This window comes from Pteronotus mesoamericanus, unplaced genomic scaffold, assembly GCF_021234165.1.
Source record: "Pteronotus mesoamericanus isolate MK-2021 breed Mesoamerican mustached bat unplaced genomic scaffold, CSHL_Meso_final scaffold_99, whole genome shotgun sequence".
Classification (NCBI taxonomy): domain Eukaryota; kingdom Metazoa; phylum Chordata; class Mammalia; order Chiroptera; family Mormoopidae; genus Pteronotus; species Pteronotus mesoamericanus.
Window position 1 is genome coordinate 5602367 of NW_026555330.1, and position 26164 is coordinate 5628530.

Here is a 26164-nt window from a genome sequence, read left to right on the forward strand (position 1 = left end):
GGCCTCGAATGCTCGCAGGACCCCTGGTCCCCAGCAACGAGTCCTGCAGCAGAGTTTCAGCACTGGGTTACTCAGGAATGTGGAAAAGATCTTCCATAACCCAGCAGGATGCTACTGCTCTACTATGCTGCTACTTGGGTCCTAATACATGACACTCCAAAAAGCAGCAAAAGCATGGCATTTTTCTTCATTTCGCCCTTAAAAGAAAATGGTAGTCTGTTTTCCTATCACGAATATAGTAAAAAAAAAAAAAAGTTTCCAGTGTACATTCCAGTTCAATCTTTCACCACATTGAAAGTGACCGAGGCCGAGTGCTTCTTACTCAGATGTGTATGAACACTAAGACACAACAGTACAACACTGTTCAGAACTGGAAGGCATCCCAGTGGGAGAAGTCCTGAATATGCTTCAGAAAACCTGGATTCAAACCCTGGCTTCACTGTCTAAAAGCTTTTTGAACAGTTTGTGAGAGTGTCACAGAGCCAGTTCCCAACCACAAAAAGTGATTTCAACGATCCTCCCTGTCTACATCTTCGGAGTGTTGTGAGACTTAAATAAGCTCACCCTCTCTGGAATGCACCTCCTAAAATGCCCCAGATGCTCACAACAAAATCGGTATTGTGAGCCTAGTCTTGAGTTGAGTCTCAAAGAAAATAGCCCCCAACATGGCGCAGTGAGAAAGCTGACCAGAATAGTCACTCCAAATATTTTGTCGATTTACTGAACTAGAAAAATGCTGCCTTTGAATGTTCCCCTGCACAGAGTGCGCTCTATCTCCTCTCTCTCCTGAAGAACTGTTAAGCGCGTGCGTTTCTCTCCCGCCAGGCCCCTTGCACCAGGGTGGGCACCAGGAGGAAGGCCAGGCCCGCCCCGGGGGCCTTGCAGCTGGGCGCATGCGCACGGCGCTCAAGGCCACGTGTGACTCTTCCCTACAGCAGGCACTACAAACAGGTAAATTCTTCCCCATTTAAACTTGTAGTTATTTGGAAGCCCTCTGAAAAAATAAAAACCCCACAAACTCACACAAACGCACCATTTCGCTCCTGCATAAGACCAGAAAAATCGTAGTGTATTTTAGCTTTATTGAAGACATATTACAGTAGACAAGTAGACAAACACATGCTTTATAAAATATACATTCTCATGTGTGAGAAAATATAAATAGATACGAGGGAAGGGCCACACGGAACAATGTGGATTATAGCTCTCCTCAGGGACGTCCAGTACCAGGACTGCTCAGACCGATGTCCTCTGACAGAGGAGAAGAGGGGACGCAGCAGGTAGAAATAATCTCTGATCAAGAGGCCACTTCAAGCAGCCAGAAATACTCTTAAGAGCAGTTGACCAGCTGATGATCAATTTCTTTCAAGACAGTTACAGCTAATAACTATACTTAACATTTGCAAACAGGCTCAATCAAGCTGGTTTTCCCCTTCACCCCACCCATTAACGAAGATTATCGGACTGATTAAAAACACAACACACAACCTTGAGGGAACAGGTCCAAGTACGTACGTATGTACGCGCACGCACACACACACCCCCACACACACAACCCCCCCCCGAAAAAAAAACCCTTTCAGATGATATATGGGCTTTCAGGTGTTTTGTTAAAAGCAGCTTGTAATCTCTCTCTCCATTCAGAACTTATTTTTGCAACAAACCAGGCAATGCCAAAAGAGAAAGAAAATGAAGGTAACTGATATCGGTTTAGATTGTACTCCAAATAAAAAAGTTAGAAGGAGCAGGAGGGGACCACATCTGCCTAACTGAACTGGAAAGAGAAGCATGTAACAGAAAAACAAAGCATTTTTCTCATTACTTGCAGACTACAAAAATAAAAAATCAAAAATCTTACGTTGACTATTTCATAATCACCTGTTATTGGAATTAAGAAGCAAGAAATGGAGGGTGTAGCATAAAATGACAGCAAATTTGCCTCTGTTACTCCATTACCTTCTTGGCATTTCTGTGGATATTTAAATAATTAGAAAAGACCACAACACACTCAGGTAAAATACTGGGTATAAAATTGAACAATTCCAACCCTGTTCAAAGTGGATCCCACTGATCACCAGCAGCAGGCATCAGCCTTGGCTGGTGTGGCTCAGTGGACTGGGCGCCTGCGCGAACCAAAGGCTCACCAGTCTGATTCCCAGGCAGGGCACATCCCTGCCTGGTCAGGCCAGGTCCCCAGTGTGCAGCGTGTGAGAGGCAACCACGCATCAATGTTTCTGTCCCGTTCTCCCTCCCTTCCTGTCTAAAAATAAATAAAATCTTTAAAGAAAAAAAAAAAGCAGCAGGAATTAAAAAGTGAAGAGTAAAATAAGAGGGTTATAATACATTATAGGCTGTCAAACTTTTTATTATGGTGGTGCTATTTGTGTTAACTGGTACTAGTTATAGATTTCCTCATAGGAATAAACTCAGACTTTTATGTTTTTAACTATTAACACAGAATAGGCCAAACTCCAAAATTCTTTTTAAAAAATTTTTAAGTGCTGTACACTTACTTTATATAAAGGAATCTGAAGGAGAAAGTTTTTCTGGAGATTTCTAACAGAATGAGAGAGTCCTAACAGTCATCTTGGCCATATTCCATCTCAATGCAGACATGTCTTCGATGCTCTTAACAGATGATTACTTAGCTTCTGTGTGTACCTTTCCCAAGAAAGGTTGATTATTCCAATTGTCGGGCAAATCTAATTGTTAGCGAGCATACATAAAATTATTGGCAAGTGTATCCTGCATCTCCCTGTAACTCCTGCCCCACTGATCTGACCCACATCCTGTGAAATAAAATGAGTGCATCTCATCCTTATTCCATATGACAATGCTTTAAGTAATTCAAGGCTTTTATCGTATTTCTTTTCTTAGGAAGATGGCTAAGAGTCGAAGCTGCTTGACATCTTAATGTTTCTTTTACAACCTCCCAATGGGCAATGAAAAGACAACTGTTTTTAAACATGAAAGTTACCTTACAGGAAAATGTTTTAGGCATTCCGATGGCACAGGAGGTGGAAGTGCGCACCGCGCTCGGTTTCTGCTACCTTCTGTTCTATGGAGTAACTTGCATACTAGGAAGAGGATTTTAGAAGCTGCTGAGTGACAGAGCCAATGGCTTCGGGGCAGACCCTGTGCCAGTAAAGCTTGGAGTTCACGGGTAAAACTAGTTCTTCCAGGCAGACGTGGAGAAGCAGCCGGAGGGGTGCAACGCCCAGTGGGAGCTGAGCAGGGGCAGAGAGCAGCTCTCCCAGCATCTTTGTCGGCCTTGCTCTGTGACGCCCCTGGTTAAACAGGCAGACAGGACGCTGCTGGAAAGAATGGCTGATGAGCCACTAATCCTGACGATGGCAGAGGGTTAAATCACTGCTTGGTCAGAAATACATGCAATACTGCAAAGTTTCAAGAATTCTTCCTAAGACGAGAATTTATTAAACTTACTACTTTTCAAGACCGGGGTAGACTATCCACATTTAAACAAATCCCTGACCAGTTATTTAGGCAAGTTCTTTCGTGATGTAGACAAGCTGGAAATACCCAGGGGCACACCGCACCGCCTGAGCTGCCCTAATGGAGACCCTGGCCATCGGAGACCGGCTCAGCCACCGCGGGCAGAGAACGGCCACTGCTGAAGCAGCGAGGCGGCACTGGTCCAGCCTGTTCTTGTCCCATCACGCTTAACGGCTGATGTTCACCTGCAGCCTAACTCAAACTCCACCTTTTTCTCTCAAGAAAGTCTGTCAGAATGTGAGCAAAAGTACTATCATCACTGGGATAACCTTGAATACATGAGAAAGGTCAGTGAGTCACAAACTGGCCACAGATCAGCTATGGCAGAGCCTCCATGGGATTCCGATGCTCTGGAGAACTGCGACCAGACCTGCTGCTCTGGAGGGCACCGAGCGCTTGTCCATGCAGCCCAGGGTCCTGGTTTTCTGAGACTGTTTAGAAACAAAACATTTCTCCTCATGAGTATTTCTTGTACCTCCCTCTATAGAGGACATAAATCTGGCTCAAGTCAAGGTGAGCAGCATTACTCTTGTTCTACCCTAACAAACGTTTCATGAAAGCAGCTTTTTGTTAGAGTAGCGGAATCCTCCTTGGTTCCTGGAGGGATCACAGATTCATAGAGCATTACAGCCGGGAAAGGCTTTAGAGCATTGGGGAGAATGCCCTCATTTCACAAATGAGAAAACTGGGGCGGGATGTAAAGGGCCCGGCCCTTCATTACACAACCAGTAAGTAGCACAGCCAGGCATGAAATCAGGCCTCATCATCCTAAGTTAGTATAAATCATACTACAACCCAGTAAGTTAAGAAGAATGACCACAAGTTGAAGGATAGGGAAAAAAACATATTTAAGAAGTTCAAAGTGAAAAAGAACAGTGGCTGACAGTTTGAAAAGGAAAAAGGTGTGGTGGAATAACACCGGTCAAGAAGTACTGCTGCCTATGGGAGGAAAATTTAGGGTCAAAAACAAGTATGAAATTCTATCAAAAAACTGAGAACTTCTATGAGTTTAGAACCCTTGAAATGCACAATGACTCAGACATTTTCACCTAAGTGACTGACGTTCTCTAGTACACAGCTGGTACTGACTAGATGCAGGGGACAGATTCTGACTGCCTATGTAAGGAAATCAGGAAGCACAAGGAACTTCAGCCCATTACATTCCATTAGAGTGTTAAGTCCTTTGTTTACATAAAGCTTTTTGCTATCAGGAATTCAGGAAAACTTTTTGGCTTAAATAATCACAAGGATCACTCCAAAGCATTATAGCGTAAACATTTCTGCACATTCTTGTACTTCCAAAAGCCCTCTTCCCTTAAGATACACTGTGCATTGGTAGAAGAGACATTTTAAAAAACACAGAAAAGAAGCAATCTTTGGTTTCCTCATCAACTAAGTACTTTGTTTAAAAAAAAGTATTCCCCAAACAAGTTTTCCTTTATCCATGTGCACATGGCAATGGCAAGGCTGCTAGTGTTTTGAGTGAGCCTTTTTATGCTAGAAAGGTAATGTTACCTGGCACTCGTAAACAGGTGGCAAATGAGTAGATGTATGAACCTCTAGGGATGAAGTGGTTAATTACACCAAGATTGTGTTTGTGCATACCCAATCACTAGGTACCTTGCTCTATACATATACTTCTTAACAAATAACATTTTTAAAACTTTGAACAGTCTTTAGATTCACTAAGCCAACATATACAAAATCTGTCTGTGGTCTGAGAAGCTGCTGTCAATATTGTAACTGGATGTCACATATAATTTTGGCATATCAAAAATATTTACACTGCAGACAACACATATGGTCAATGAATACAAAATTATTTATAAATACACATATATTTACAATGAGATCCCCGGGTGATAAGGAACCCCACCCCCCTCCACACACACACACAAATTTCACAAGAATATAAAACTCCTTGACCTGGTAACAGGTGGTCAAACCTGGGATTCTTGTTGAAGACCTTGAATATCAAAGCCCCACTCTCAACCACATGCTAAAAGCCCCTGACCAATCCCGGAATCCCAGAGGGCTCCAGAGTTACTTTTGTTCTTTAGAAGACAAAATAGAACAGTTTCGTCTTCTCAGAATCATCTTGTGGGCTGAGACAATCGGCATGTCAAGCAGCAATGAGACGCTTCCTAAGGTGCAATGCGCACCTGGGCGCACCCACGGAACCATCAGGAAGCACGTGTGTCCTCTGTCTTCCTCTGCCCCTCTGCACATTGTCTATTACACGTACTGTTTCCATCAGCCATTGCCCTTTCTTTGTCAGGGCTTATAAACCCAAACAAATGCCTAGCCTACCTTGGTGTGGTCAGATGGAATCGTAGACAAAGAGTAAAGCAAATGTTGACTTGGGGGTTTCTTCTCACTCTGAGGTAGTAAATACAAAATTAACTAAAGTGGGCCTTTGCCCAGATTTCATCCCAAGTGTTTCATGTGCCCTCGCTACCATCTTGAATGTTCCGAGTCCTAGCAAAGTCAGAAGCATGGTCGTGGAACCTGTGATGGGGCACAGGGGCCGTGGAACAGTCTGCGTCACTCTCCGCCACGCCCTCAGTTTGATGAAGCTGTGGCGACTCAGGGCCCGGCTGCTGGGGAAGGGGAGGGCGAGGCGGGCCTAGTTCCTTGCTTACATTCCACAGAGGCCGCTGCAATGTTTCTGAGAATCAAAGACAAGAATTACCAGGGGTGAATACAAGTTCAAACTTAATTTTCTAAAGTTTAATTTTATTTTACCCAAATCCTCAAAAAAAATTAAAGATACCCAATATTCCTGAATAAGGATGCTGAGGTCAAATATATAGTTGCCATCTTCTTAGCAATAATTTAAAAAAAGAAAACAAAACAAAATCTGGAACTATGGTCTTGCAAACCCTTCTACTCAGCAAACTTAACCAATTATTTACTGAATCCACGCTATATGTCTTCTACTTTTGCCTACTGTTAGTGGTCCTACTGCTACAAAATTTGAAAATAAAACTCTTTAGATACATGGAAACAAGACTAAGAGACTAACAGTACCCATATTGTAATGAGAGTTGCATGATACGTAGATAAAAATTGATTCAAAGCAGCCATTATATTTTTAAATAACTAAATGCTATGTTTTAAAAAAAGCTATCTGAAAAATAAACCTTTCCCCTCCAGTTTCTATCATGCCAACAATTGTAATAATAAAATAATAACCATTGGATTATCTGTACTTTGGATTAGAAAGAGTGCATTCCTCTCTCTATTTACTGCAGCGGTGTGCTCTCTCCCCCCAAAGATCATTTACTGAAAGTTATATTAACTTCATGGGGATGATTTTGAAAAAAGCTTAGTGAAACATTCTGGAAACAAATGCTCAGAAATAAAATGTGTAAAAAACCCATGTGAATAGTAGATAGCAGGGCTCCTCAGGCTTTAATATACATACAAAAAACCTGGGGAGTTTGTTAAAATAAAGACTCTGGTTCACCAGGTCTGGGGTGGGACCCATGATCTGCCGTTCTAACAAGCTCTGCAGACAGACCACTCTGTGAGGAGCAAGGAGCTAGAGCGCCCTGGGCAAGGGCAGGGCAAAGCACCCACACACTCTCCTTTGCCAATTTCCTCACTTACAGACCAGACAGATTAACAGTCAAGATATCCCCAAAGTTAGGAAAAAGATGCACTGCATTTTTGGGTCTACTTAAAGATTTTTGTGTGTATAACTCTTCTGGGACATGGGAAAACGTACTTAGTGTTGGTGTATTTCTTTCCTGGACACTGAGACTAACTTTAAAGACAGGAGGCTAACTTTGGTAGCAGTGTACTTTTTTCTGACCTGCACCTTCATCAGAACCTTTGAGAGTCAGTCTCTTAATCAGAACAACAGAGCGTATCTCAAAGGCCCCGCGCCAGGCCCTCCCCTCTGCCGGAGCCGCCCCGGAGCACCACCGCACACCGTCTTCCTCTGGACCCTGCGTGGCTCAGCCCGCCCTGTTGCCAGCGCTCTGGGATCTCAGCCCACCCAAGGGAGACTGGCAGCCAGCAAAATGCCTGGATGGACAGGAGGACATGTGCAGTAGTGCCCTTCCCTGTCTCAAAAGTGGTTTTTGTTTGTTTTGCTTTTTTTACTGACCACGTTCTTAGCAAATGCTTCATCTGCACCATGTAACATGCAGTCCTCTTCCTGGGCCGTGGGGGACCAAGGACACTATCCCCCAACGGCTTTCCCACCATTGCCCTGATCATCATAACTCCCAGAGAAAAGCAAACACCTGCCAGGTGATACTGACGTTCAATGCTTAACCTGACAGCACAGTAACCAAACAAAACGTTTTACAATCTTCAAGAAAAATCTTCACCAAATTACATCCTTAGCATTTCAAATCTCCATAATTTAAAAAAAGATGAAAGTAATATGTAACTTTTTAAAAGCTTTTTCTATATAGTTTCTGAATTTTTAGTTATAATCTTGTTATTCCCACAAAAGCTGTTTTCATCCTACAGATGCAAACTTCTTTGTAACTCTAATCTCTGAAAATCTCTTGCTCTAGTTAATACCCGTTAACAGTAGCTAATTACTCCATTATACTAATTTGCTTCCTACCAAATAAGAGAAAATCAAGTAGGTGAAAGTAAAAACAAAATAAACAAAAAACACTGCGCCCTTTACCACTGCTCATCTGTGTGGAGGACGGTCTCTCCCCACTGGTCCTCTCACGGTTGGTGGGGAAGGCGGGCAGCTCTCCATCTGCTGGTAACACCAGGCCCTCCAGGGTGGTTGCATCTTGAGGAGGATGTGCCAGATACGTCTCTTTGGGCATCTGGACCATGAGGCTGGACAATGTCTGATCTAGAACATCCTCCTCAGCAATGTAGGTATAGGGACAGTATTCTCGTGTCCTGGAGTAGATGTTGGCATTGTCGTAACAATCTGAGCAGATAACCCGGGGACCAGTGCCACCTGAGGACAACATGGGAAAGAGCCCAAAGATCCTTTGGTTAAGGAGCAAGCTTCACCAGCATCAGGTTTCTTCAACAGCTGCTATCATTATCATCACAGCTGGCCTTTACTCAACACTTACTTTATAAACCAGAATGACTTTCAAGGTCTTTCTGTGAACTAACTACTTAATTATCACAATATCCCTGTAAGGTAGGGACTATTATTATCCCCGTTCCCAGATGGGGTAACTACAACACAAAGAAGTTAAGAAACTTGCCCAAACATACTGCCAGAGCGAGGAGCTCAAGTCTGAACTCAGGCGGAGGCTCTGGCTGCAGAGCTCAGGCTCTCGACAGAACCATCTTTGTCCAGCCTGGACACGGTCAGGCTCCGATCAAGGGCGCCAAGACAAGGCTGGCACTGTGCTACAAGACACATTTGGCTGAGAAAACTAAAGCAAAGAACAGGGAGTCATGATGACTTCACTTCACCAAAAGCCCATCACTTTTGGGAGTCAAGAGGTTAAGCAATGCTAGTTGCGGAAAGTACCCCCAAAGGGAGCCAAGAGTCCTGCATGACAAGTATGTGCTTGGCAGAGGTAAAAGTTTAATAATGAGCTCCCTGGACTGCTATGTGTGTCTGAAACTGAAAGATGAAGGAGAGGAAAGACAGTGAGAAATAAAGAGTGAGTTACTTTTTCACCAACAAGCAACAAAACATTAGAACTAGAAGAGACCCAAAGGTAATTTAGTTTAACCCAGAAGACAGTGTAATTTCCCACAAATTTCAGAGGGTAAAGACTCTTTAAGTATTATTTTAAAAACTAGAAATGCCCCTTTTCCCATGGAAAGCCAAAATAAAATTCAACCCAGCATAAAAATCCCTAGAAATGGAATAGACCTTTAATTTGTATAGTACTTGAAGTACTGCACAGATTTGTTGAAAGACTCTGCTAGAATCTTGAGAAAAGTGCTTTTTAAGTATTTTCTTTATTTTAAAAATGAGGCAATTAAAGCTCAGCTCTTAAGTGGTTCATGGCCACAGAGCAGGAAAGAGGAACTAAGAACCACACCCAGCGCTTCTACCCTGCGCTCCCCTCCCTGTGCTGCTCTGCCCCGTGGGAAGGGTGCAGTGGGAAGAAAATCTGTGTTGAGAAGTCAGGTCCGTTTAATTAAGAGTGCACTGTCTCTCTCTTTGATATATGCTGAAAAACATCCTCACCCTTTAAATTTTAGTGCCTATCTACCTGTCAGCAGGAGAAACCACCCCTCTGTGCCCCCTGCCCCCCCCCCCCCCAGCATATGGTCGGGAGGATGCTCGCGCCTCAATCAGACCAAAGACAGCTGAGAACAGTTTCAGTGTGTCCCCATCCCATAACAACACTGGTCTGGGAGCCTGCCCTGTCCACTCCCAATCCCTTTAGCACATATTTCTCCTTTGTGTCAGGTGACAACTTCTCTGCTAAGACTTTAGTCAATTTTCATCTTATTTTGCATGGGCTGAAATGTTTTGAGTATCTCTTTAAAATACTGCTTCAGATTAAAGGGGGAAACTATACACCAAAAAAAGGAAACTCGATAGGTAGGGTAAGGCTGAAGTTGTAAGCATAAACCACAAAGAGGCATTACCATCGACACCTTTGTGTAAGTACCCACTGGCAGGAGGCATCAGCTGCTGGTGGCTGCCTGCCTCAGAGTTGCTGTAGCCTTCCTGTGGCTCAGACAGCGTTCCTTGGGAAGACAAGTAGCTGGGAATGTCTGCAGGCAGATTAAGCTCCTCTGTAAAAGAGAAATCCGAATGTAGCTCACAAATGAAGTTAGGCGATTTAAGCCAACACTCAGAAGACTATCTTGCAAATGTGTTCCACTTTGATATTACTGGTCAGGAAAATGTTACACATACCTAGGAAATTAACAACTCTTGAGATTTTCCCCTAGAACTATTTTTCACTAGAATTCCTTTCAGCGCTTCACTGTAAAAGTATTATCAGAAGAAACAAAACCTAAAGTCTGAAATCTCATCTACACACATGCACACTTTCATAGGCTAGGGCTGAACCTCTTCTCCCTCAGGATTTCGGGGGGGGGGGGGTGGAAGATGGGTCCCAGGAATAAGGGTTCCACTCCTCCCCACAGGGACATGATGACGGAAATAAGCATTAGGCACTCAGGAAAGAAGAGCGAAGTTTTGAGGGAGTGTCCACAGATTCTTAAAATTATTCATCAGGGGTTCCGTTATATCAAGGAAATAGGACATTTTAACAGAAACAACTCTTCCTTTGACCACACAAGGTTATCAAAGCTCCTTAGTTTTTATAGTTTACAGTAAATCCTGTACTACATTTCTGGCTCAGGTACAAGCCATAGGTGTCAACTGGTTCCACTCACCTGTGTTTGTGATACTATAGTCTTCATTTTTCCTTCTCATGTGGTAAATAACAATGACCCAGATCAAAGAGGTGCCCACCACACAGCAGACCACAACAATGATGACAATGCCGACTGTGGTCCAGCCATCATCTTCATGCCCAATGCTGCTCTGGGAGGAGTCACAATTAGGGGACGAGATGACATTTAGGTAAATGTGACCTCGTTCTGTCCCAAGAGTGTTAGACATGATGCAGGTGTACTTCCCAGCATCTTCCAGCCCAGCGTCTACAATGATGAGAAGCTGGTTGGCCGCAGCGAAGAAGTGCCGTTCTGTCACGAGCAGAGCTCCGTCATCCTTGGTCCAGTTGAGGCGCGGGGCAGGACTCCCCCCCGCTATGCACTGCAGGACCGCGGTCTCACCCCGCGCCACCGTCTTGTCCTCCAGGGGCCTAACAAATGAGGGCGTCTCTAACAAAGAGACGTATAAAAATCACAGTAAGCAATTTTATTTCTCAAGTCCTACTGAATTAGGTTACTGAGGTTAAAAAGAAAAAGTACTTTCACATACTCGTGGGAAGTTTAAAAGTTATTATTTCAAGAAAGCAAAAGCCTCCAAGAAATCTAAATCTCACCTTAGTAATTCCACCTGGGGCAAGCTATCCTAAATGAAGAAATTCAAAATTTCTCCACGAAGATGTTTATAAAATTAGTTATAATTTTTAAAAATAAAGGGGAAAAAAAGCAGGAAAATGATTAAGAAATTACAGTACACAACCATGTGATATTTTATGACGACCAATGACAGGATAACCCTGTGATAATATTAAGTGGAAAAAATAAGTTAAACATAACTATATAAAAATAAGAGTAAAAAAAGTCCAGAATATGACAAAATCTTTAACAAGCGTTTGAGTGATTTTCCCTTTTATTCTAATTTTTTTGTATAAAGTTTTTAAACACAATAAACTTGTTTTGTCATTATATAAGTAAGTAAACAACACAAACCAACAAACTTAAAAATCTTATCTAGGGGAATGTGCCCTGGCTGGTGTGGCTCAGTGGACTGAGCACCGGACTGCGAAGCAATGGGTTTGATTCCCAGTCAGGGCACAGGCCTGGGTTGCGGGCCAGGTCCCCAGTAGGGGGCATGAGAGGCAACCACACGTTGATGTTTCTTGTCCCTCTCTTTCTCCTTCTCTTCCCCTCTCTCTAAAAATAAATAAAACCTTTTTCTTTTAACCTTTTTTATCTAGGGGAATGGAGAACTAAAAGTAGAATTTGCCCTGGATTTAAGTCCCATAAAGAAAAGCATTCTCATAAGGAAAAAAACAGGTTTGTTAGAGAAATCTTTAGGGAAAAGATATTTTATTACCACAGCATAAAATTAAGAATAATACACTGGAAGGAAAATGGGGAATCTACCTAGAAGACAGGTCATTTTGTCTGTATTAAAAATTTTTAAATGGAATGGAGGAAAAACAGTTAAACTGTTTCAAGCTCTCTCTGATGTTGTATAAAACTGAAACTCACTACTGAAGAGCAGAAAAACCATGTGCATGAAGCAGATACCTTACAGAGGAAGACATAACAGGAAAAGGGGACTTGAATTTATCATTCATGTGATAAAGATCTCTATATCCGTCCGCCCTTAGCACTTTCCCGGATTTCAGCTATCTGATCCACTAATATCCGAGGCTGACATAACCCTGTATAAACAGGCAAAATAGGGTGATGAAGACGTAAGGATAACAACTGAAATCTCAGACTTAGTTTTTTCTTGTTATTCAGGCCAAGGGCAGGTCCCTAAATAAAAAGGCTCCTACGAAAGCAGGGATCCATGGAGAGGTAAACCTACCTAACACTGTGAGTGAGGCATTTGCTGAGAGGCCTCCTGCTATGTTCTGTGCCAGGCAGCTATAGATTCCCATGTCTTCTATTTTCACGTTTGCAATGAAGAAGACATCGTCCTCGGGCATGACATGCATTCGTCTTTCTCGGGCCGCAGGAAAGTCAGTACCCCCGTCTTTCTGCCAGGAAATCTGAGGTGCAGGGTGCCCTTCTGCAGCGCATTCTAATCTGGCCATGGCACCGGTGCGAATAGTTAGATCCATTGGAGTTTTCAGAAAAGATGGCATTTCTGTTCCAAGAAAGATCATGGAGAAAAAGTGGGTGGGTGAAAAATACACACAAAACCCACAGGCCAAATGGCACCTGTTGCAATGCTGCACTTCTACACTGACAGTAAAGTAAAAGCTTAGAGGCCCCTTTCTCCTCGCAGAGTATTTAGAGCACAGCGATGAGTGGCTCTTCCAGAATGGATCACACACCTCCTTGACCCCTGCAAGGCGGCAGGGAAAACAGATGGCCACAAAGCCTTTCCGAACTCCGTATTTTAGAACCTGGTATTTGCTGTGACTCCTCTTACTTAAGAGACAAAACAGTGCTTCTCAAACCAACATCTGCAGAGCTGCCAAGGCAACAGTATGGTAAAAAAAAATTATGCCTTCAAAAATCTCATAAAACAACAAAGCAGCAAAACACAAGTACATCTTTAGGTTGCACAAAGCCTAAAACATTGTAGTTATTTAATCTAATAGGTGATTAAGTAAATCAAGCAGTTTTGGAGAATTTTTTGATAGCCACAGTAAAGAAGAGCATTAATTTCAAACATGGTTCTGTGTGACTATGTTCAGACAATGATGATGATCGTTGGACCTAGAAATGTCCTAAATACTTCCAGTTATTGAAAGGCCTTGTGAGCAGTGTCTTTTAGGAATAAATTTCATAGTTTTCAAAACAGAATTATGGTTCTGGAAAGAAAATGCAAAATTTCAAAAAGAATTTTTTTCAGCCCTGGCTGACGAGCTCAATTGGTTAGAGCATCATCCCAACCTGCCAAGTTGTGGGTTCGATTCCCCAGTCAGGGCACAAACAAGAGTCAACCAATGAATGCATCGACAAGCGGAACAACAAATTGAAGTCTCTCTCTCCCCTCTTTCCTCCCTCTCTCTAAAATCAATAAATAAAATTGTAAAAAAACATTTTTTTCAAAAGCATACATAACAGTGAAAATAGCCTATCTCCTTAGGGCCATGGAATTCAAATTTACCCCTCAACCAATGACCAATCAGGGACAGTAAGTGGACAAACTGACAATCCAGTCTACACATGATCACAACCCTAAAGACAAAAACAGTAAGGTGACCCTGTCAAATGTCAGGTTTAGCCTAATTTTCTTGAGTCAAGAGGTTCAAAATTGAATGCGAAAAATCTTTCTAACTACAAAAAACGATTAGGGAGCATAATTCCTTACCATTCACAGTCAGCTTGGCTTTATGAGAGTAATTAGAACCGAAGTGATTAGTAACAATGCACTGATATTTTCCCTCATCGGTGAAATTCACATTGAAAAGATGTAAGATGCTAGTATATTCCAGAGCTTCTCCAGCTTGCTGCTGATAACGAACAAAATTCTCAATATCAGCCTCATACAAGATCTCACTGTCTTTGCGCCACACAGCAGACATGGGGGAATCGCTGCTGCTCACTGCAGCGCACGTCAGAGTCACATTCACGCCTCTGAGAGCAACTGTCGTTTCAGGATGTGCTCGTATCTGTGGCTTGAGAAAATCATCTAAGGGAAAAGAATGGGACAGGGAGCAAGGTCAGTTTTTTATTTTTGCTTCTACAGATTCAATTTTAAAACAAATAATGTAAAACTGTGTGCTCTGTTTACAAATGGCATATTAAGACTGAAAGACATTATCGCTAGAATCCAATTCCCTCATTCAAAGATGAGAAAAATTAGGTCCAAGAGGGTCAGATGGATTGCTCAAAGGCTCGTCAGTCAGCAGCAGAGCCTGGACTGGAACTCAGGTGTTCAGGCTTCATGGTTTAGCACGCTTCCCCCCTCCGTTATTGTCACTTATGCTTAGAATGTACTTCTTAAGCGTTAGCAGTTACTTGGAAAAAAAGAAAAACCTTTATTAAAATTTCAAGACAAGTTGTAATCCTATTACCTCCTTTTTAAAAAAAATCTGTTGTTAAGATATAAGTGTGTCATATATAAAATTTTAAAACAAAAATACAAACCACAGACGAAATCTTTCAGATCCACATTCAGGATGCTTTGCCCTGCCAGCCATTCAGGGTGTGCACAACTTGCATTCACAGAATGCTGAAAGCTATTATCAACCAGCCACTGAAGCAACCACTTCAGATGACAGTCACAGAGCAAACTATTTGTGTTCAGAATCCTGCAGAAACAAAGAGGAAAAGAAGTACTTTTTATTTTACATTCCAAGTTCCTTCAAGCATTACAAGGTCACTACACACTTATGCATTTTTCTTGCCAAAATAATGTTTAACCTGAATGTAACACAAGAAAACAAATTCAGCCTCTCAGCCTGAATTCCTCAAATATTGTTAGTGTCATGAAAGACACTAATGGGGAAGGGCGGGGACAAGGCAAGGGACCCATTTTAGATTAAAGGAGACTGAAGAACACGTACAACCAAATGAAATGCATGATCCTTGACTGGAAAAAGAATCTACAAAGAACATTTTTTGACACTGTAGAAATCTGAGTTATAAACTGCATATCGGGTACTATTTTATCCATGTTAATTTCCCCGGGTGTGACAATAATGCTGTGGTTATGCAGGAAAATAGTCTTGTTCTTGGGAAATAGAGGGTGAGGTATTTCTAAGTAAACTGTCATGTTTCCAACTCCCTTTCAAATGGAAAATAGTCTGTGTGTGTATATATGTACCTGTGTGCGTGGAGACAGGAGAGAGACATAGAGAAGGAGAGGGAGAGGGGAGGGAAGGAGAAATAGATAACAAATTTAACAAAAAATTAACAATTGGTGAATCTAGATAAAGGGTATATGGATGTTCTTTATACCTCCCTTTAAATCCTTGAGGTTTAAAATTTTTCCCAGAAAAGTTTAGGAATAAGTCTACTCTCTCTCTCTGGAAGTTTGTTTACACACACACACACACACACACACACACACACACACACACACACGAGTTTACTATATATATATGAGCATAATTTTTCAAATTAATCAAGACGGAAACACTTCAGCCTGTGGCAATGTGTACTACAACTTAAACTAAGAATCACTGAAAAATTATTTGTGGTCTGTAATAGGCCTATAAAACACAGGGTGGGGCAAAAGTAGGTTTACAGTTGTATGTATGCAAAACATAGTTTATTCCTGTATTGCTATTTATTATGTATTATTTATTTGTATTACAACTGTAAACCTACTTTTGCTGCTGTCTCTCATATATTAAAAGAAAAAAAAAATCAGTGTTTTCTTTTAATGGCCCCTCATCTGGTTTTTAAGTTTGGTATAAAGTACCAAAGATATGATTCCAAAGACTGATTTCAAACAGTTTTTAAGGGCATATCAAAAGCCATGTTTTACCAAGGGTAATTTTAATTAAGCAGGCCAAAAGTTACCTTATGCATTTAACAATTTTTATATTATATTCACTCATTCATAGAGAAATATTTGCATCTATTACATGCCAGAAAGTGTTGTAGGTTGTGGGAACATAGCCTTCATGGAGCTTACGTATTTAGAACCAAGCAATAAACAAAAAATGCAAGTATGTCAGAAAGTAAGTGCTGTGGACACACACGCAGACGCAGCTAGGCAACGACACTGAGACAGCAGCTACCAGCCTAGGTCAAGTGGTCAGGGAAAGAGTCTTTGAAGAGATGACATTTGGACAAGACCGGACGGCAAATCTCGGGAAGACCTGTGGTTAAGGGTATCGCTGACAGAGGGACCTGAGGAATGGTGACAGGAATGAGGTCGGAGAGCTGGGCAGGGAGGACCAGGCTGCGTGGGTGCTTTATAAACTAAGAGCTTGAATTGTTTGTTTTCTTCTGTGTGATGTCTCCAAAATCTCAGTTTCCATATTTCTAGAAAATGGGGCTGAAAATGCCCACATCAAAAAAATTCTAAATATAGTACTCAGCACAGTACCTGGCCACAGATACCACTGAATTCACACTTTACTTCTATTTCCCAGCATCTTTCTACCCTTCACATGCTACCCAACCATGCCCACAGGTGCCTAATAGAGGACCCGCATTCCCTCAAGTAGGTGGACAGACACCAAAGTATTAACAGTTGTTGTCTTTGAATAGTTGGGATTTGGGATCTTTTTCTCTATCTTGGTTTAATTATACTTTCTAATTTTCTACCATGATTATATAATTTTAATGCAAAATATCTTTTGCATTAAAAAATTTATATGCAACTCTTCCACCTCCTTCCAATATTTACACAGCATTATGAACAATACCAAAAGAAGTATAAATATCGCTTAGATTTAAAGTAACTGAAAACAGCCAAACTTCTCAGTAAAAAAGCTGCATTAGAGTTCCTGCATTAGCAGTTTGCTTATACCAATTCCCAAATTACTAAATGACTCTCTGAAAAGTAAGACTATAATATGTGCTTTCATCTACTATCTAAATTACATTTTGAACTGAGCTCATAACAAGAGTTAAAACTTTCTTGCTGGCCCTCAGATTATCACAGGCAAAAAAGGGCCGCACTGACATGCCATAAGTTGGGTCCTTACAAATTAACCTAAGCCTAGGAAAAAATTCTAAATATCTTGACCAAAAAAAAGGGGGGCACTTAAAAAATCTGTAAATCTGTAGAAAATAACAATAATTGTCATACATTTTTATGTTTGTTATTAATATTATTTATTCAACATTTACTATGTGCCAGGCTCTGTGTTGAACATCTCAAAACTCTCCAAAGTTTCCTACGTAATTTGCGGGGGCGGGGGGGCCTAATTCCTCCTGACCTACAAGACCCTACATGATCTGGTTCTTGCTTAACTCCCTGAACTCATTTCTCCCACTCCCCGCCCCGCTCCTGTTTTCCAGCCACACCAGTGTCCAGCCCAAGAGCAAGCTCCTGTCTGAGGCCTTTCCACTTGTCCTTTCCCGTGCCTGGATGCCCTTCACCCAGTATTCAGTGGTTTGCCATTTCATTCATTAAGGTCCTGGTTCAAATGCTGTTATCTTCAGAAAGGCTTTCCGCACTACGTCATCTAAAACAGCAATGCCTGTCACTCTTCATACCTTTGACCCAGCTTTGTGTTTCATCACAACACTTGTTACCTGATGAGGCGTTACAGAGCTACATTACCTGCTGCCCTCACTGGAACTCACTGCGGTGTGATATGCTACGTGAGACAGAGACTGTCTGGGTCACTTCTAGGGACACTGCCTCGCATAGAAGATGGAAATAAACTCCTTGAATAAACAAATTAATCTCATGTTATCCCCACAAGCCCTAAGAAGGTGGTGTTATCACTTTAACTAGATAAACAGTCTTAGGCTAATCGATCTGCCCACTGTCCATAGCTGTAAGAACCGAGCAAGCATTCGAACCCAGGTCATCTGAACTCACACACGGCCAATGCATCTCAAACTGTCTGGTAAACAACCAGTTCCTGACATTTCCCATCTGTTGTAGATGAATACTTTTATTAAAAAATTCAACAAAAGTATCACAGTAATGTCAAACTGTTCTAAAAGTTTCACTTACTCTCAATTTCTATCCTTATCTCACTGTGAACCACTCCTGGATCACAGACCTTCTCTAAGTAGCTTTCGAAAGGTAAGGCAAGATGAATTGTTACTGTCCCTTGATTCTAACCACTGGCATGAAGAGATTACAGACATCCTTTCTGACCACTGTACTGAAAGTGCTAGATCATCTCCAGAATGATTACACAATACCTAACTGTAACACACCCCAAGAGGTAAGGATTGGAAACACATGTTTCCAAGAGTCCAAGGAGGAAGTGGGGGCAGGGGGGACAGTGGGGAATACGTAAAGCACAAGGACCAGTGCCAATAATAAGCACAGGCAAACAGAAGGCTGTGATGCCACACTGTGCTTTTCAATCTTGGGTTATTTTTAAATTATATCCAGCCACTAAAATAACTGCACATTAACACCTTTTTTCCTGCCTGAATTGTGTGCTTTTAAAAAACATCTGGGTCACATTTATCACACTTTTTAAGCACAAGCATGGATAATTATCTAATTGGTAACAAAAAATAATTCAATTACGTACAGTTCTTTCAAGCGAGTCTGAGAAAAAGCATTTTCCTGGATAGACATTATAGCATTGTTGTTCAAATCTCTGAAATGAAGACAAACGAAACATTACCAGTCACCATTTCTACAGTTAAGTTCTATAAACACTTTAAATGGTCATGAAAATTTCTGCTAACAGCAAAGATTATTTATATACTGAGACAAATATATGCAAAATACTTACAGATGCTCAAGGGATTCAAGACCAATGAATGCTTTCTTTGTAATTGATTTAATCTGATTTCCTTGTAAGATTCTGAAATACAAACAGACCTTTCTAATAAAGCTCTCCACTAAACAAAATTAAATTCATTAAATCAAACATTTACCTATAAAGGTGAAAATAAGCTTAACGTGCATTTTTAAGAAAGTTGCAAACATTTACGATTAACCAATGCAAAGTGCAGAATGAGGGCTTCCATTAAGCTGTTCGAGCTCAATGAGGTGCCCGTGAATAACCATCTGAACACCAGCACACTGGCAGTTTCCATACGAGGAGTTGGATCATACTCCCCGTTCCTCCCTTTTTAGCAAAAGATCATTAGCAGAGAAATTCAGACAAGTGTGAAGCCTTAAAGAAACTCTCATGGGAGAAGACCCAAAAATCTGAGAGAATCTTCTCGTGTTAGATAAATTATCCCTATCTCACAGGATTACTGGTTCAGCTCTGGTTTCTCAGTACATTTTTTTTACTTAAAATAGAAATTCAATTCCATAAACAACTTTCCCATAGGAATGCACTTTCAATAGAAAGTGCCCCACCACATAAAACAAAAATTTAAAAACCCCACAAAAACAAAAAACTTAATAATCAACAAAGCTTCTTCTTTTAGTGAATGAGTCAAAGGGCTTTTTAGACTTTCCAGCCATAGCAAATAGGCATAATCTAATCACAAATACAATTGGTTCTTGGAAATATTTTAAATACATACAATGTAGTAAGACTTGTGAGTCCAGCAAAGGCTTCACTAGCATCTTCTATGGCCCATGAAATTTCATTGTTTCTTAAGTTTCTACAAAAACGTCAGGGAAAGACAGGTTATGTTAGCCAACATGACCGTTACACCATCAGACAGCATTCTGGCATGGCAATGCTAATTATGATCCTTATTTTATGAGCCTAGTTATGATAAAGATAACCCTTTTTTGAAAAAAAAGAGTATCTGCAATAAGTATGCAAAAACTGATTCTCATAAACTGAAAATTAAGCTGGCATTGATAAATAAATTAAGCAATCTCCTAAGAGTATCAATCGCCCTAGCTAATAGCCCCTAAATGTGTTAGCATATTAAAAGTTAATAGTTAGGATCCTGCAAAAAGCAGGAGGACTTCAAGATACAGGAGATCCGGCTCACAAATCTGATTCAGACTAATGGGGTTTCTGGGCGACCCAAGCCTTCCCCTGGGCCCTTAACCTGAAATGGCTGACAAGTAAGGTCGACACAGTTTCACAGCTCCAGGGCAATTAAACATGCCCCCTGGGACAGAGAATGATATGCCCATGAGCTAGAGGGATTGCTGTTATCTTTAAAAGGAGAAGTATGGATCTTTTAAAATCCACTGCTCAATTCTCAGAGGAAATGCAATTGTGCCACGCTGTGGCCTGATGGAAGAAATACCCGTTGAAGACAATCACTTTTGCTTCCTTGAATCATCTTATAATAAAGCACAAAGCTTTATGCTCTATAAGACAGACACGTAGGTAAAGTTATTTGAATAACACTAAGGAGACAGGAGATCACTCTTTTTACTCTGCTGTACCTTTACCTGAGGTGAAAGCTAACAAGGCCCATTTTATTTTACTAAGGAATAACATGGCTCTTCAGGACTTGCCCCCCCCCCCCCGCCCCCAGCACGGCATAAAGAAAATTCACTTGCCAAAATGGTAAGGATTGTATCTACTCTGGCAAGCAGAAATTTCTCAGGTCCGATCTTCATTCTGCCTTAACTCTATCTCTGTGGCATTATACAATCCTGTACTTCTGCAGTTACTTTCTTGAACTTTAATATTACAAATAATAATCAGTAATATACTGAAAGAACCTGTTTGCTATCTCTTCATTGCCAAAGGCAACCTGAACCTGATAAATACAGTTTCACCTCTGATAATATAGAAAAGGGGGAAGTTGGGACGGGGGCGGGGGGGGTGGTCACTTTTAATTTTTCCAGGTCATATCTGAAGGAAGGCTACCTCATTAAGTTAAAAAAAAAAAAAAAATCACACACACACACTCATCCATCCACACATGCACCACCATTAGAAAATTATCATGCTTTCTTTCTCATTGTTGGTTAAGGCCCAAACTTTGGGAGCCTGCCTCTTTTCTGAGATCATTTATCAACCCTGAACCCTATGGGCAACAAGGCCCCTAATGCAGGAAATTTAAGACTCTACAAATTATACTGATTAACATTTTCTCTTGTTTTGCTCTATGTTTGCGATTACTGCATTTCATTAAACTATCTCTTCATTCAATTATATACCATGCTCGTCGTAACACTCAACTTACAGAACCACCAAATTTTAGTGTTTAAATTGCCTTCAGCAACCATCTAATCCCATGTCTAATTTCTTTGGATGAAGACACAAATATAGTGATACCCAGGAAAGGTTAAGTGATTTTATTCGTCTGGCAGCATGGTAAAAGCAGATGAGCTTTAATATCAAAGAGACTTTGGATATAATTCTGGCCCAAACCTTTATAAGCTATGTGACTTTAAACAAATCATTCTAATCTCTCTAACCCTCGGTCTCCTGATGTGGTAAAGAGCAATAATATCCTAGTATTCTGAAAGCAGTCGGCACATGCCAGATCATTATTAATGTTAGTTTTTTCTGTCCAAAGTCATGCAGCAAATCAGTAACAGTGAACGGGTCTCCTGACAAAGCTACACATCCTATATCCTTTCAAATAAGAAGTGGTAGTTCTGGTACACTGCTGGTAGTTCAAGGTTAGAGGAACAAGAAAATGTGCATTCCTGAAACTAGCAACTGCGTTTTATTCCACAGTACCTACCATTAAAGATGCTCTGTTGTTTAGTTGTTTAATTCAGAATTAAAATACAAACAGAACTAGCAAGAGATAAATAAGATTTAGATATAGGGAAACAGACTGTCTTGCACTGAGGCACAGGACAAAAAGAACCACAAAATATTAATATATAAAAATCTGTAGATTGATTAGTGTTTTATTTGCTTTACTGTTTAAAAAAAAAAAAAATTGCAAAGGCCCTGGTGGGTGTGACTCAGTGGATTGAGCACTGGACTGCGAACCAAAGGGTTGCTGATTTGATTCCCAGTCAGGGCACATATGTGGGTTGCGGGCCAGGTCCCTAGTAGGGGGCACTCGAGAGGCAACCACACATTGATGTTTCTCTCCCACTTTCTCCCTCCTTTCCCCTCTCTAAAAATAAATAAAAATTTAAAAAATAGAAAAAAAAAAAAAGTAAGACAGATGTACTTACAGTATCTGAAGATTGGAAAGAAACCGAAATACACCGTCAGCAACGTGAGTGACTCTGTTGTCCCCTAAATTCAATCTCTCCAGTAAGCTCAGACCCACAAAGGCAGATTCATCCAGGCGGGTCAACTGGTTATAGGACAAATCACTGAAGACAGAAAACACGAAAGGAAAGGAATTCACTGTATTTTAGTTCAATTTTCATATCCTTATTCTATTTACATGATAAATTTAGAGCTTTCAACAAGTTTCTTATAAAGAGGAATGTCAGAGTCTACTGCTGGCCATGGCAGTGATCTATTCCAAACTGCTCTAGCCTCAGAGCCCCCACTGAACTGCCACCCAGCACTTACAGCTCAGACAGCCTTTGGCAGAACTCCCATGCATCAGGGCTGATCCTTTCCACAGCGTTCTGGCTCACAGAGAGCTGCTGTAACATTCGCAAGCCATACAACCATCCCTTGTTCACCTCTGTAAGGTTGTTATGTTCCAGTTCTCTGCAGAATTAGTGGGGGAAAAAAAAAAGAAAATATGTTTCACAAGCAGCAGTGCAAGGAGTCCTGACTGGTGTGGCTTAGGGGGTTAAGCAAACCCAAAAGGTCCCTAGTTCAATTCCCGGTCAGGGCACATGCCTGGGTTGTGGGCCAGTTCCCTAGTTGGGGGCATGCAAGAGGCAGCCAATTGATGCTTCTCTCACACACTGATGTTTCTCTCCCTCTCTTTCTCCCTCCCTTCCCCTCTCCCTGAAAATAAATAAGTAAATGAAATCTTTAAAAAAAGTAGCAGTGCAATGAGAAGACTCAAAAACATCTCCATTAGGTCTGACTCTGAGAAACATATACCTTTGTTCAATCCAAGTGAGCCAACAAGTTCTGTTCAATGAATATTTATCTTACTTAGTGCTAGAAAGTAGTAAAACTGTCTAAAATATCAGATCTAAGGAGAAAGGGGAGCAGGATAACGAGAGAAAGAAGGGGAAGGATCAAGTCAAGGCACATGTATAAAGGACTCATGGACAAAGACAACACGGGGGGAGGAATGAATGTGGGGGTAGGAGGTGGGTAGGGCAGGAGAGAGTAATGGGGGAAAATGGGGACAACTGTAATTGAACAACAATTTTAAAAAGGCAAAAAAAATAATAAAATAAAATAAAATAATCAGATCTACAAAGTCAAGACACCAAGAGCTATAGTATATTTGTTCTGGATAAATTCTGATAATTTATATCAACCAAAACATTAAGAGAACATAAACTATTTAGATGAAATGTTTCTAAGAATGATGACAAAAATGCCAGTTAGATAAAAAAAAAAAACTTAAAGAGCTTTGTGTACACTTACTCCACATCAGAGAAGGGAAAAGGACTAATGTGCCTTGGCACATTTATAATGAACAACTGTTTTAGCTGTTTGGCACTAAAACGTCCCAGTCAGACCCCTTTCCTAGCAAGCTCCTACTCTAGTCCACAGTACTTACAACTCTTCCATGTTATCCAAGCCAAAGAAAGCTCCATCTTTAAGTCTGCTAATTCCATTCCGCTGCATTTTCAAAGATTTTAAGGAGTCCAGCCCTTGAAATGTTAGACCTTCCACAACTTTAATCCTGTTTCTTTTAAGTTCCCTTTAACAAAAATAGTTTTACAGTCAGAAAAAATAAGTTTGTTAATATTCTCTAATAATTAAAAAGGAAAAGACACTAAAAAAAAAAATCTATCTACTGAGTTACTCACAAGAATTGGAGGTGAGGTAGTTTGAAGATCTTGGGTGGAATCATGCTAATTCTATTTCGGTTTAACTTGACCACTAATAAGGAACTTGATAAATTATCAAAGCAACCTGCCTCCAAGATGGTTATCCTATTATTACTCAAATTCCTAAAATGAATAAGATAACGACAAAAAATTAGTGGGACAAAAACTCCACTACAGGAAAGCTGCCCAAAGGCCGTGGCTGACAACGGGGCTCCACCACTCGCAACCGTGCGCCAACCTCACAAATCATTTCACTGCTTTGTTTCCTCAACTACAAAATAAGGGTAAAACCTACATCATTTGGGCTGAAACACTACATGTGAATATACTTGTAAACTGTAAAACACTAACACATGCTAATTATTAGCACAGGCTGAGCCACTGTTCAACAAACCAATTCCTATCTACTTTTTACAAAACTGTTAGTAAAACACAATCCAGAATTAAATCTCAAAAATTACCCTGGATACATAACAATATTTTCTGATAATAGTCCATTCTTTCTTTAAGAGGAGAGAAAAAAACCAACAAACCCAAAACCCCAAAAAACTGACCACAGGTTTGTTTCACATAAGCATATCAAAATCACAACAGATATTTCTGAGAAGTGTCAATAAATAATAAACATGCACTTTAAGTAAACCTAGTTTAAACTATTTAACTTACAGGTATTTAAGCTGCATTCGAGGAAATGAAGATGTCTTGATTTCTGATATTATATTTGAGCTGAGATCTAAACTCTCGAGAGCAGGATAAAACTGGAACACCTCTGCATTTATTTCTGCAATTGTATTATGGACCCTACAAAACAAAGATTATATTGAAGCTACTGCCAGTGATCTGCTCCAGGTCACAAAAATGTTAAATAATTGGGATCAACAATAAGGGTGCCTAAAACAAACAAACCAAAAAATGATGTACTCTTTATAATTTAAGTGAAAGATCTGAAATCTTATTTACTTACAATGACAGTACAGTAATGTTAGAGGTTGGTTCTCCAAAATACGGGATTTCTGTTAGCTCATTATAATTCATTTTCCTAGGCACAGGAGGAAAATAAGATTTCAAAATTTAGTGAGAGAAATGTTACCTCTTGAGTTTGGTTTACTAGCTAACATGTATTATTTAGGACAGGTACCACATTTGAAGAAAGGTCTATGACTCAGACTGAGTTAGACTATGTATATCATACTGACAAATTAGAGGTTTTACTAAGAAATGCTTTTTCATGGTAGAGACCTATGATTGATCTCGATATTTAAAAGGTTAGGAAATACTGTGCACATTAAATACTTTTAATGCCACTAATGTTCTCTGAGTAGTTACATTTATGACACCTAACTTGCGTCCTTCTTAAACAAAGAATGATTAACTCATCCATATCTCTTCTATATATTTATAAAGGAATTATAAATTAAACAAATTTTAAGAACACACACACATGAAAAAATACATATGTTTTAAAGTCAGTCCAAGTGAGAGAGGATTGCTTGAGAGCACAGATGAAATTTACCAACCCAGAGATGGAGGCTATGACTAAATTTTACAGATCACATAGCATGTCACCGTCTGATCCCAGCAGCTCTTTAAAACAGATTGTCTCAAACGTTTTAGTAGCAAATCTAATATAATCACATTTCATTAACCTGCTTTTCAATCAACAAACAACCTCAACAATTTAAAATACAGAAAAAAACCTAAGTAAAAGGCCCCAAGGAACCAAAAGAAGTTACAAAGTCCATGTAATAGAAAAGCTCATGCACTTCCCCCATCGAAAGCATTTTCACACCTTTCCTCAGCGCCTGCTCTTTCAGCTAATAAGCCTATCAACTGTCTCCCGACTCCACAGCAGATGGGAGGACGTCAGTGAGGGGCAGGGAAGGGCAGAATGCAGGAACAGCGGGTTACCTTGTCAGCAGGAATCTAGAAAGAAAACTACATCCGAGGGTTCAGAGGGCAGTTAGGGGAAAGGCTCAACAGGCTGAACAGCTTTCCCTC

General features: G+C 40.6%; 1 protein-coding gene across 1 annotated transcript in view; it reads right to left on the reverse strand.

The window, feature by feature from the left end:
• Nucleotides 1-1030: 1030 nt before the first annotated feature.
• LRIG2 (leucine rich repeats and immunoglobulin like domains 2) overlaps nucleotides 1031-26164 on the reverse strand; it is a 45447-nt gene continuing 20313 nt past the window's right edge. The window contains exons 3-18 of the mRNA XM_054564978.1: nucleotides 25131-25205; nucleotides 24833-24967; nucleotides 24146-24289; nucleotides 23893-24036; nucleotides 22770-22913; nucleotides 22421-22564; nucleotides 19888-19968; nucleotides 19140-19211; nucleotides 18933-19001; nucleotides 14899-15062; nucleotides 14120-14440; nucleotides 12662-12943; nucleotides 10825-11274; nucleotides 10066-10215; nucleotides 8165-8455; nucleotides 1031-6181 (exon numbers count right to left, since the gene is read on the reverse strand). Coding sequence (XP_054420953.1) covers nucleotides 5955-6181; nucleotides 8165-8455; nucleotides 10066-10215; nucleotides 10825-11274; nucleotides 12662-12943; nucleotides 14120-14440; nucleotides 14899-15062; nucleotides 18933-19001; nucleotides 19140-19211; nucleotides 19888-19968; nucleotides 22421-22564; nucleotides 22770-22913; nucleotides 23893-24036; nucleotides 24146-24289; nucleotides 24833-24967; nucleotides 25131-25205 — 2893 coding nt within the window. The 3' untranslated portion in view covers nucleotides 1031-5954. The remainder of the gene's footprint in view (nucleotides 6182-8164; nucleotides 8456-10065; nucleotides 10216-10824; nucleotides 11275-12661; nucleotides 12944-14119; nucleotides 14441-14898; nucleotides 15063-18932; nucleotides 19002-19139; nucleotides 19212-19887; nucleotides 19969-22420; nucleotides 22565-22769; nucleotides 22914-23892; nucleotides 24037-24145; nucleotides 24290-24832; nucleotides 24968-25130; nucleotides 25206-26164) is intronic.